This window comes from Ruditapes philippinarum, unplaced genomic scaffold (genome assembly GCF_026571515.1).
Source record: "Ruditapes philippinarum isolate M1 unplaced genomic scaffold, ASM2657151v2 ctg5081_1_1_1_1, whole genome shotgun sequence".
Taxonomy (NCBI): Eukaryota; Metazoa; Mollusca; class Bivalvia; order Venerida; family Veneridae; genus Ruditapes; species Ruditapes philippinarum.
In genome coordinates this window covers 77,138-91,202 of record NW_026857336.1, presented here as the reverse complement: position 1 = coordinate 91,202, position 14,065 = coordinate 77,138, and the positions used below count along the sequence as shown (strand labels likewise).

At 35.2% G+C, this 14,065-nt stretch overlaps 1 protein-coding gene across 3 annotated transcripts in view; it reads right to left on the bottom strand.

Moving 5' to 3' along the window:
- The window catches only part of LOC132749416 (putative aminopeptidase W07G4.4), a 50,101-nt gene continuing 36,036 nt past the window's right edge, over positions 1-14,065 (bottom strand). For all 3 annotated transcript variants that reach the window (XM_060739147.1, XM_060739145.1, XM_060739146.1), the window contains exons 12-16: positions 11,641-11,759; positions 6,255-6,338; positions 5,662-5,769; positions 3,631-3,762; positions 1-3,236 (exon numbers count right to left, since the gene is read on the bottom strand). In XM_060739147.1, coding sequence (XP_060595130.1) covers positions 3,102-3,236; positions 3,631-3,762; positions 5,662-5,769; positions 6,255-6,338; positions 11,641-11,759 — 578 coding nt within the window. In that variant the 3' untranslated portion in view covers positions 1-3,101. The remainder of the gene's footprint in view (positions 3,237-3,630; positions 3,763-5,661; positions 5,770-6,254; positions 6,339-11,640; positions 11,760-14,065) is intronic.

The following is a 14,065-nucleotide window of genomic DNA, read 5'->3' as shown; positions in this document are numbered from 1 at the left end:
TTGTTTTTTTTTAAATATTTTATTCCACAAATTAACTTTATGAAAAAATACCTTGGTCCCAATAATAAAATTTTGATCATATTTTTTTTGTAAAACAGCACATAACTGACAATCATTCATATTTCATAGAAGAAACTGTGATTTCATTCATGCATTTATGTTTGTTTAGGTTTCAAGTTACACTAACACTGTAAATGGCAACTTTCTGTGACGCTGGTCATTGGAGGAGGAAGATTTAAAGGTGCAACTCCATGCTGTATTTCAAGCAACACCCGAGTAGAACAGCCCACAGCAGTGATGTCAGCCGCCTAAGCACAAAGTCAGAGTTTGGTGAATTTTTAGACCAGCGTTATAATATTCACAAATATTCATGTTTTTATGTTAAGAAGATAATTTATTTTCAATCATGCTCATGACATTCATCTAAAAATTTGACTTAGATAAATTTATCCATTTCTTTTGAATTTCATTTCAAAATAAAATTAAAATCCATGGACTTAACCATGTTTTATTACAGGGAGTTAAAAGAATTTATTACATCATGTGTCAGTCTTGTATGAGAAATGATGATCTCTTTACAGCAAACTGGGAACAAAAAATATTAAGCTACAAAAAAATCCTCACAAATTAATAAGAAAGAAATTCTCTAAGCTCAAATCAAGATCTCAGGACTGGTATTTGATTGGTCAGAAACTGCCACAGAATGTACACACTCCCAAGATTTGAGACAGAACTTGGGGGAAAAAAATGTTTTAACCTCGAGGCCAGGTCTTCCTGATATATCACATATAGGTAAAAAAACAACACCCTTAACGGGACAAAATTCTGCCAAAATAATTAGGTAAAAAAAAAATCATAGCCGCGATTAACACTAGGGCACTTGATTACAATATCATTCTGTGACACACTTACTCTCTAGAATACAGGTTTTAAAAGATAATCTTTAGATGGAGCATTTCATTTTATATTTCAATAGGGTAAAACATTTTTGAGTGTCAGCTTCATCAAATTCAAAGATATTTCACTATAGAAACAAGAGCAATCAGTGATCACATGTGTCTCCTGATGATAGCCAATTCAGCAGTTGTATAGAGGGGTGATTGATCAGTTTGTTCTCTATATGTTGCAGCATCTGTGTAGCAGAAGAAAAGAATCATTAACAGGCCAAAATGCTTTATTTATTCAAGGGCCATAACTCAGCCAAAAATCATTCAACTGGAAAACTCATGTAATATGCACAAGCGCTTGGGGTACCGATTAATTCTGTAAAGATTCATTGAAATTGCATTAGTGGTATAAAAGAAGACAAACTTTAAAAATAAAAATTATTAAAGGGCCATAACTCTGAAAAAAATCATTGAACCGGAAAATGCTGACAATATGCACAACTAGACTTGGTACTGATCATTCCTGTAAAGTTTGGATGAAATTGCACCAGTAGTTTATGAGGAGTAGTTCGGACAAGTTTTTGACGGACGGACAGACGGACGGAGAAGTGATCCCTATATGTCGCCACTACTCCGTAGAAGCGACACAAAAATTGAATGAAACAAAAATTGAGTAAAAATACTCCTACATTGGCAAAAAATATGATAAACAAGATCAACAAGGAAAGGCGGCGTTCAATGAATGCAACCCCATCACGACCCAGCAACAAGGAGCCCAGATGGACCCCAAACAGAAAAAGGACAGGGCATAAGGCAAAGCACGGAAGGCAAGTTGGGCTTTTTTTGAACATACAATTACAAATCATTCACAATCTGCACTATGAAATCACAGTCTCTCTAATCTATCACAGAAAATATTATATATTAATAACTATAACAAGTTTACAATTGACATATAATATAATTTGTTTATTGTTGGTCCATAAGAGAGTTAATATTTATTTCTTTCAATCATTCTAACATAAAATTAAACATTTCTGATCACCAGAATCATTCAAAACTTTTAATATATATCTATATTTTTCTGTTTTGAATGTAAACCATTTCATACAAAAAACAAAAAAATTCAAGGAAATGTTACGCAGCAAACAATTTTATCAACTATATATACATGTATGTGCCAATAAGAAATAAACAAATAAATACGTTGTTAACCCTTAAGAGACTTTTTACAGTTAATTTTGTGCTTTTGCAAACAATAACCTGTTAAATATTACATGTTTCGATTTTTTTTTTCACCATGGCAACTAATTTGTGGTCACTTGGCTTATTATGCTAAGAAATAAGCATTGAAAAAATAAAATGGCACATCAGCCATTGGTCTCCTAATAGCTATAGCAGGGTGGCTTACATTAGCAAGAAATGTAAAATGTAATGTAACTTTTGCATGATCAAAAAAGAAAATGGCAGCAGATTGGTTAGTTAACATTTTGAATTTTAAATAGCTGACAACAGATTGTTATTAAATATGTATTATGTAAATGCAAAATTGTTATAAACATACAATATTGTATAAAACTAATTAATGATTATGAATTTTTAATATTTGACAACATATTGTTATGAAATATGTAATTATATGTTGATATAATGGTTATTTATGTTCAATACTGAATAAAAATAATTAACCATTTTATCATGTAACAAACTGCACTTAATGTAAGTTTTGTAAATTATAGCTAACAAGAAATATTTATATCATACTTCTGTCTAATACAATACAATCCAAAATAACATAAATTAAAACTGAAATTTTCATGGTCCTGCAAAAACTGTAAATAATCGTCTTGGCAAAAAAATATTTTTGGAGGTACTTGTAAAACTTTTCCATGAAAACATATTCCTCTTGAAATCTTTGTCTGTTCTGCAAATAACATGAATTCAGTCTATAGATATGAAATACAAATGAGCCGCGTCAGAACAAAACCAACATAATGTGTTGGCGACCAGTCCGAGCAGTCTGATCAGGATCCATGCTGTTTGCTATCAGTTTCTCTACTTGTAATAGGGTTGGTAAGCGAACAGCATGTATTCTGATCAGACTGCACAGATCAGCAGCGCAGGCTGGTCTCGATCCATGCTGGTCGCAAACCCATTATGTTGGTTTTGTCATGGCGCGGCTCAAATGTTGTCGATATTTTCTAACACTAAGACCTAGACCCTTGGTAAGATGAAATGTCCTGCGAGTGCTAGAAGAGGCGCCGCTGTTGGTACACCAGGGAACGGTCCACTTGAACCCGCGATGTCAAGGTGAGAATATGGTAGTGGCTTGTCTGAGTCATTACCATGCTGGAAATAAAAATAAAATTCACCATATATTTGCCTGTGCCTTGTGACAATACACTGACTAATACTGTGTGGACATTGCAATCTTTTACAACAAAATATCACAAATGTAACAAACATATACATGTATAGTTAAAAATTCAATAAACAGATACATACAGTGAAAAAACTATAACAAACAGTCAATTATTGACAATATCTTTTTCATTACAGTTTGCCAATGAAATCGCTCTATTTTGTTCAAATTTTGCCGAAATATTTACTATACAGTGCTGTAACTCAACTGTATGTATTAAATTTAAACGTTAAATTGAGCCGATTTAATGGACTTCGGCTAATTACATTATGCACTTGATTTGAATGGGCTGGGCTAACTATAAGTCGGTTATATACTAACCTTATCAAGCCCTGAAGCCATGATTAAGAAAGCAGCTGGAGTCTGGTGACCACGAGGAGTGGCACTGGATGGAGCATTGTTACACTGTAGCACGTCTTCATATTCAGACTTTCCTGTGTGGAACACATAGTCCTGAAAAAACATCAGTCTGCACCGTTTATTTATCATAATATTTATTCAATATCAACCATTTCATTGCTAAATGTATGGCATAAGGTATTACCCCTTTGTATTAGACATAATCCAGCACTCACCAAATGAGGGCTTTTTTCCCCCATCTAACCAGGGGTATAAACAAACTTTTACCGTTACAGCTTTTAGGTGCTCTAACATTTACAATAGAGAGATCAATGTGTTGTGCTTATTAGCACTATATTTACAAAGTTGTAACAGTAAAAGTGTATACTTTGGCATTAAACAGGGAAAAATCCACATTTTCAGGAGTTCTGGAGCATCTTTATGTCAACAAGGCAGTCTGAATGACATCTCAATATCCTTCTGTAGGGGACATGAATATGTGCTTCTTGACCTTTAATCAACCATGACCTTGATGTTGTGCCATGCATATATATATTATAAGCACATTTGCTTATCACAAAAGTCTGTTTCAGTTATTGACCAATTATCTTCCATATTTAGAAGGTAGATACCTTAGTAGATCCTCTTATTTTGTTTGAATTTTTAGGTCAAGGTCTTGGTAACAATGGGAAATTTTAGACTTCATATATTGACAATTTTCTTACATATTTAGTTGTATCATGCTTAAGCAAAATTGCTGTTCCATAGGCTTTATAATATGTCCTGTTTTAACTTGTAATACTTTAATTGTAATTAATGGTGATCATTTGTGCCAATATAATTAAAGAATTGTAGTAGTTAAAAAAGATATGAAAAGGACACACAATTTGAACATTTGACCTCTATGTGTGACCTAGACCTTAGTGGTAGCAACCTTTATGCATGACCTACATGTAGACCTCGGGGGTAATGACCTGAATATTGTGCTCTACACATCATGTCATTATGATGAATATTTGTACAAAGTCATTTTAAAATCAATTCAGTAGTTTAAAAGTTAAGGAGCGGATAGGAAAATGTGGAATTCATTATATGACCTTGACCTTGGGGGTAGGAACCTGGATGTTGTGCTCTACAGATTGTGTCATGGTGGGGATCATTTGTGCCAAATAATTAAAAAACCTTTGAATTGTCATTAAGTTATGGAGAGGACATGAAAAAAAGATGTTTTAACATTGAACTTTTGGGTGTGACCCTGACCTTGATGGAAGTGACTCGATTGTTGTGCTCTGCACATGGTGTCATAATGGTAATCATTCCTGCCAAGTTATCTTAAAAACATTGCCGCAGTTAAAATTTAGTAGCCAACACAAAGGGTTGATCAACCAAGACATTCTGGTCTTTTTAGTCATAAGCAATGACATTCAAAATTCTGTATTTTTAGGCAATGACAATTGAAATATTTTCTTCAAATGTTTCTGTTATCATATTCTAACAACATGCCAAATTTAAAGAAATTCTATTAAAAAGTTTTTATTTGCCTATAATAATAATAATAATAATAATAATAATAATAATAATAATAATAATAATAATAATAAAAAAAATAATATTAATAATTAATTTGCAATTAATTCAATTTATATTTTATTTTTGGTGCACATTTTGTCGGCACATTTTGTATTTTTTTTTATCCTTTGGGATCATTGATTTTATCACTTTTAAGTGTTGATTATTGAGGACCGCTCAAGCTGGTTCTAGGGGCGTGAAGGATGTCCAGACGGTATGTAGGGCATTTAAATGGTGTATCCATCTACATGTATGTGTTTTTTTTTCCTGTCAACGGCATTTCTTAATTAAGATGTAATGAACCATTATTTCAAATAATACCAGAACTACCAATAACAATTGGTATCAATAGCAAAGGGTGAAAACATGCATGTGGACAAGAAGTTGACCAAAGCATAATGGCCAAAGAAGTACAACAATAATACATCCATCCACAATACTTACATCTCTGCGGATAGTAGAAATTTCAAATGGGTCAGCTAAAATATCGCCTGCGGCCTGAATCACCGAGCTTGTGTTGATTTTCTTAGCTGGGCCATTGTCCATTATTATCTGAATAATATAAAACAAAAGATGAGCAAATGTCTGCAGTTTGATGGCACTTGTTAGAGAAGAGAGACCAACTACAAAACTATCTTGCATCACTGATATTGAAAAAAAACAACCCTTGTTTATTTCATACATTAATATAATTTGTATAAATGTCAATGTCACTGAAAAGGAATTCTACTAAGTCTGTTCGACCAATTAACAAATTTTTTTAATAAAATAAAATTTTATTCAACTTCAACTAATACTGTTAGCTAAGTGACAGTTGCTATGGTAATAAACTGAATGGTCATTAAAAAACGTCATGGCATATAATTTAACTTGCTTCTGTTGGTATGGTAATGAACAAATCATGAAATGGACAATCTTGGCATAATCAGTAATGGATGCTATGGTAACATAAAAACTATTTTAATTAAATGTTCTGTGATAAGTGCCATAAAAAAATTCATATATGTCTGTTTATGAACTTAACCATAATAACTTACAGAATAGTCTTCACCATAAGCTCTTATGGCATGTCCAGTTAGCGTTGCAATAGTAAATAACTGAGGATTTACAGCATTTAAAGCCTGAAATATCAAAAATGAAAATCAATCTAAAGCCTGAAAAAAAATATCTTCATCTCTCTAAGAAATGACTTCAAATAATAAACTTGTTATGATTCATAGATGTATTGCAGTTTGCCTTGTCCTCAATTTACGAAACAGAAAGAAATTGTAAATGGCCAATATGGCTGACGAGTAATGAAACAGTAAAAAATGGTAAATGGCCATACGTCAAAATGGCTGACGAGTAATGAAACAGTAAGATATTGTAAATGGCCACATGTCAATATGGCTGACGAGTAATGAAACGGTAAGATATTGTAAATGGCCATACGTCAATATGGCTGACGAGTAATGAAACAGTAAGAAATTGTAAATGGCCATACGTCAAAATGGCTGACGAGTAATGAAACAGTAAGAAATTGTAAATGGCCATACGTCAAAATGGCTGACGAGTAATGAAACGGTAAGATATTGTAAATGGCCACATGTCAATATGGCTGACGAGTAATGAAACAGTAAGAAATTTTAAATGGCCATACGCCGCAGACGAGTAATGAAACAGAAAGAAATTGTTAACAGCCATAATTGCAATTCATTATATATTTCACCTTGAAATATGTCGATACAGCTGATGAGTATTGCAATACTTGACAGCCAAAAGGATGTATTGAAATATGCAAAAAGTTTCTTGAAGAAAAAAACAAACAAAAAACACGAAAAGCCAGAATTAACATTTCAGAGGTTGTAGGTGAACCTGCGCCAAATTAAACCTTGAAATATACCTCAGATGAAGTATGGTTGTACATGTATACAAGAGAAACGTACCCAATAACACTGAATAAAACAATTCATTCACAAAGTTAAATGAGCCGCGCCAGGACACAACCAACATAATGGGTTTGCGCCCAGCATGGATCCAGACCAGCCTGCGCATCCGTGCAGTCTGATCAGGATCCATGCTGTTCGTTAAAAGATTCTCTTCTTGTAATAGGGTTTGTAAACAAACAGCATGGATCCTGATCAGACTGTACGGATGCACAGGCTGGTCTGGATCCATGCTGGTCGCAAAAGCACTATGTTGGTTTTGTCGTTACACGGCTCAAATGCAGATTACAGAAAGTTGCTTAATCACCTGACAAAAGTTTTAACTATAATTTTCAAATCATGTAGATTACTGTAACCTGTTTGTGTTACTTGGGAGAACCTTCCGGAAACCTTATATCATACATATATGTTTCCGCAAACACATTTGGGAAATAGTTCCATTTGGCCTACTTTAACAGAATTACTTGATTTACAAATGTACAATGTTTACCTGTCAACTTAACCATGTGTAGCATAAGACATGTGTAGCATAAGACATCACAAGTTTCCAGAAGAAAAGCAACAGGCTATTATGTCCGGGTAATTATGAAATTTAATTACTATGAAATTATATGGAAGTCTGGTTTCATTAAAACACCTTGAGTACACACACAACCTTTAGGTACAAATTAGCAACAACTTCCTTTAATTCTGATCTAATCTTTAAAGTAACTTACTTTTAAAAATAAACAACTATATCCAACATCCTTGAATTACATGAGCAATAGTTACGCATTAGATTTATAAATTATTTATAATTCATTCATGCACGAAACGTGGGAAGGTGTTTTGCACTACCATTACCTTCTTATAAAAGTGAAAAATCTCATCTCCTTCAAAAGCCAAATTTACAACCTTGTTAACCTCTTAGAATTTAAAAGGCTGTATCTTTAACAAATACACATAGCATTTATCATGCCATTCGTCTAAGACGTCGATTTCTTGATCCATATAAGCATAAACATATGTACAATCTGTATATTAAATTTTTAATTATATTATTTCTATATGTGCCTCGAAAAAAGTCTAAGGAGTTGTAATATATTAATGTCTAATATCGGATGCCACTTAGTGTGATACAGTATAACCTTTGCAGAGCAACACCTTGGTGGCATTGGATGCCACTTAGTGTGATACAGTATAACCTTTGCAGAGCAACACCTTGGCGGCATCGGATGCCACTTACGGTGATACAGTATAACCTCTACAGAGCAACACCTTGGCAACAAAGACTTCGGGCATCGGATGCCTCTTAGTGTAATACAATATAACCTCTACAGAGCAACACCTTGGCAACAAAGACTTTGAGCATCAGATGCCTCTTAGTGTGATACAGTATAACCTCTGCAGAGTAACACCTTGGCAACAAAGACTTCGGGCATCGGATGCCTCTTAGTGTAATACAATATAACCTCTACAGAGCAACACCTTGGCAACAAAGACTTTGAGCATCAGATGCCTCTTAGTGTGATACAGTATAACCTCTGCAGAGTAACACCTTGGCAACAAAGACTTCGGGCATCGGATGCCTCTTACGGTGATACAGTATAACCTCTACAGAGCAACACCTTGGCAACAAAGACTTCGGGCATCAGATGCCTCTTACGGTGATACAGTGTAACCTCTACAGAGCAACACCTTGGCAACAAAGACTTCGGGCATCGGATGCCTCTAACGGTGATACAGTATAACCTCTACAGAGCAACACCTTGGCAACAAAGACTTCGGGCATCGGATGCATCTTAGGGTGATACAATATAACCTCTACAGAGCAACACCTTGGCAACAAAGACTTCGGGCATCGGATGCCTCTTAGTGTGATATAGTATAACCTCTGCAGAGTAACACCTTGGCAACAAAGACTTCGAGCATCGGATGCCTCTTACGGTGATACAGTATAACCTCTACAGAGCAACACCTTGGCAACAAAGACTTCGGGCATCAGATGCCTCTTACGGTGATACAGTATAACCTCTACAGAGCAACACCTTGGCAACAAAGACTTCGGGCATCGGATGCCTCTAACGGTGATACAGTATAACCTCTACAGAGCAACACCTTGGCAACAAAGACTTCGGGCATCGGATGCATCTTAGGGTGATACAATATAACCTCTACAGAGCAACACCTTGGCAACAAAGACTTTAGGCATCAGATGCCACTTAAGGTGATACAGTATAACCTCTGCAGAGCAACACCTTGTCAACAAAGACTTCGGGCATCGGATGCCACTTAGGGCATCGGATGCCACTTAGGGTGATACAGTGTAACATCTACAGAGCAACACCTTGGCAACAAAGACTTTGGGCATCTGATGCCTCTTAGTATGATACAGTGTAACATCCGAAGAGCAACACCTTGGCAACTAAGACTTTGGGCATCGGATGTCTCTTAGGATGATACAGTATAACCTCTACAGAGCAACACCTTGGCAACAAAGACTTCGGGCATCGGATTGCCTATTAGGGTGATACAGTATAACCTGTGCAGAGCAACACCTTGGCAACAAAGACTTTGGGCATCACATGAATCATAGGGTGATACAGTATAACCTGTGCAGAGCAACACCTTGGCAACAAAGACTTTGGGCATCACATGAATCTTAGGGTGATACAGAATAACCTCAACAGAGCAACACCTTGGCAACAAAGACTTTGGGCATCGGATGCCTAATAGGATGATACAGTATAACCACTACAGAGCAACACCTTGGCAACAAAGACTTCGGGCATCAGATGCCACTTAGGGTGATATAGTATAACCTCTACAGAGCAACACCTTGGCAACAAAGACTTCGGGCATCGGATGCCTCTTAGGATGATACAATATAACCTCTACAGAGCAACACCTTGGCAACAAAGACTTCGGGCATTGTATGCCACTTAGGGTGATACAGTATAACCTCTAGAGCAACACCTTGGCAACAAAGACTTCAGGCATCGAATGCATCTTAGGATGATATAGTATAACCTCTACAGAGCAACACCTTGGCAACAAAGACTTCGGGCATTGTATGCTCTTATGGTGATACAGTATAACCTCTACAGAGCAACACCTTGGCAACAAAGACTTCTTCGGGCATTGTATGCCTCTTAGGGTGATACAGTATAACCTCTATAGAGCAACACCTTGGCAACAAAGACTTCTTCGGGCATTGTATGCCTCTTAGGGTGATACACTATAACCTCTACAGAGCAACACCTTGGCAACAAAGACTTCGGGCATCGGATGCCTCTTAGTGTAATACAATATAACCTCTACAGAGCAACACCTTGGCAACAAAGACTTCGGGCATCGGATGCCACTTAGGGTGATACAGTATAACCTCTACAGAGCAACACCTTGGCAACAAAGACTTTAGGCATCGGATGCCTCATAGTGTAATACAGTATAACCTCTACAGAGCAACACCTTGGCAACAAAGACTTCGGGCATCGGATGCCTCTTAGGGTGATACAGTATAACCTCTACAGAGCAACACCTTGGCAACAAAGACTTCGGGCATCAGATGCCACTTAGGGTGATACAGTATAACCTCTACAGAGCAACACCTTGGCAACAAAGACTTCGGGCATCGAATGCCTCTTACGGTGATACAGTATTACCTCTACAGAGCAACACCTTGGCAACAAAGACTTCGGGCATCGAATGCATCTTAGGATGATACAGTATTACCTCTACAGAGCAACACCTTGGCAACAAAGACTTCGGGCATCAGATGCCTCTTAGTGTGATACAGTATAACCTCTACAGAGCAACACCTTGGCAACAAAGACTTCGGGCATCGAATGCATCTTAGGATGATACAGTATTACCTCTACAGAGCAACACATTGACAACAAAGACTTCGGGTAACGGATGCCTCTTAGGGTGATAAGAACCTGCTGTCTCCACCAAATGAAATTTTTTTATTGTTTAACATTTATTTTTTGCTAGTTAAATTTATACACTGATCTTAACAAGCGTAATATCTTAGCAATCAGTTTACCGAACTTGATTTCCAGGATAACTCTACAAATAACCATCTACTTATTAATCATGATTTGTGAATCAACGATGAGAGACAAATGACCATAAGACCCAAAGTTTGAAAAAACTGTCACAGAGAAATTTCACTTCGCCCAAGGATAACCTGCACCCCTAGATTACAAAGCTGATGCCCTCCCAATTTAGCTTTGTTTGTTTGTTTTGTAAGGTTTAACAGCCCACAAACACAATTTAGGTCATATGTCGCTGAAAGATGATTTTGGCTGACCTCAGGTGATACAAACTTTAAGCAACACCTGGGGTTAAACCATACATAGATGCATATACTCCATAACCTTGAACCCATTAACTCTTATCTTATGACCATGCAGACATTAAATGTTGACTGCAATTCTAATGGCTTAACCCTTAAAGGAAACTCCTCAGCCACAATGTGAGCAAGTGGATAATAAAATTACAAAAGCTTCAATACCCATTCTTTCATTCTGCAGAGTACGTCAGCCATCACCATACGCCCTTCAGCATCTGTGTTTCCAACTCTTACACGTGCTCCAGCACGTGAAGTAATAATTTCATCAGCAACATAGCACTCTGAAAATAGAACATTTATAAAAGTACAAAGTATGTTGCTTTGTATCAAAAGCTTTTAGTATGGAAGGGTATCGTGGATGTACAAGTGAGAATGCAAGATGTACAAGTTAGAAAGCACGATGTAACATAAGAAAGCAATTTTTAGATGTAATTTTTGCGTTAATACCCTTCCATAGCTTTTAGAGTGAACTTTTTGTACCATTTAGACAGAATAAACACACAAGAACAATCAAAACAGACGTAATAGGCGGTAACAATTTTCATAAACATAAAAACAAAAAGTGAAAGGAAAATGCTCTAAAACCATGTTTTCCACCCATATCATGAAAATGAAAAGAAAAAACAAAGGGTAATAATTCTGAAAAAAGAAAGACAGTTATATAATCAAATTGTGCTTCAGAAAACAGAGGACAGTAAAAGTTGAGTTGAAATCCCTTGAGAAATGTAAAAGGAGTTGCACACAGCAGAAATTGTAAATGATTGCCCTGAGCCTGATCAACATTCACCTCTCTATTAACCAGTTTTTTCCTTCTCAAAAGCTGCTTAAGAATAATGACATTCAAAAACAAGAAATATTCAGCTCTGTCTATTTAATATGTACATGTATATTTATACTGTGCTCCTCTTAGTTCACGGTACTCTTTGAAGCAAGAAAGAAAACAACACACAAAATTTATGGTACAAAAATTGTCATCAGCTGTAACATAGGTATTTTCTGCTGTATGACACAAGGAAACAACAATATATTTAGTCAAAATCAGTTTAAATTAGCCAGACGTAGACAACATGTCGGCCATTTTGAAAACAGTATGTCATCATTTAAATCGCGGTAATGGTGTTTTATTTCAGTTTTTTCATGTTTCAGTTAAAATATCAACATGTTAATTTGCATAATTTTAAGATATTAAAAGTATCTTTACCTTGTAACTCAAAATTTAATTTTTTAACAAACAAGAACATTTTGAAAATGATGATTGTTTCAGATGTATGTACAAATTTAATGGACTATTGTTGCTTTATGCAGAAGTTTGTAAAATGTTGTTCTGTTTTACGTAAAAATCTAGATTTAAAATATTTTGCACAAAAACTTTGTTGTTTAGGTGTTTGAATAAAATATGTCAATTCTGACCAATTATAACACTGGTCACATAAAAATATGCCATTACCGTGAAATAAGTGATGACGCGGAATTAGTGATGTTGAGTATATATATAAATTTTTTTACAGATATTAGCTATTTCAAGATCAGGATTTTTACTTTTGACGTTTGGTTGCGATTAAAAATGACTTTTAATACTTTTTATTTCTGTTCAAACAACAACAACAAAACAAACAAACAAACCCTACTGACAACAACATTTGAAAGGCATGAAAAAATGTACAATAATAGTATAATACATACATAATAGTATATTGTTTTTATGTTTTTGTTATTGCCTTTATATAATTGTGATAATTGTCAGTGTGAAAAATAGAAAATAAATCAAAAACAAAATTTGTTATTTATATGGACATCGTTGCATACCCACGGCCAAACCATTAACATTTATCAGTTATGTTACATGTTAATCAAACGTGCGATAACTGACGATGGTACATATGATCATTTTACCTTCTTATTAAGCATATTACTATATCTTATATTTTTTTGCCATCATCAAATTTTTATTTTTTAATTTTATTACATAGGTAGTAGCAGCTATTATTCATCTCCATTAGGAAACATTAACGCTTAAAATATGTACTGACTGTATATCTTATATTTTTTTTTGCCATCATCAAATTTTTATTTTTTAATTTTATTACATAACTAGTGGCAGCTATTATGCATCTCCATTAACGCTTCAAATATGTACTGACTGAGTAAAGATCAGTGTAGACTGTGGTCAAACTGCACGGACTTGCCAGCAGAGTTAGCTGATCTAGGTCTGCATGGGTCCCATGCGTACAATCCATTGCCAACAGCATGCAAAAGTTTAAGACTAAAAAATTTTAGTGACCTTGAAAGATCGAACCAACCTATATTATGTCAAGCTATTGAAATTTTTCAATTGATATTAATAAATATTGAAGTTTTTACTGTCAGCTTACAGAAATGATGACAGGTTCAATGTTACAAGTTCAGCATCAAGCAAACCCACAAATCCCTACAATATGACATAGTTTTCCCTGTTGACTGCTAGATTTCATTTTTATTATCTAATTTTAATAAAGGGCAAGTGTATTACGAAAATTCAATTATGATATGGAGATGTTAAACAACACTTAACAGCCCTTAGTTCACAACTGGTTTCAAACATATGAAA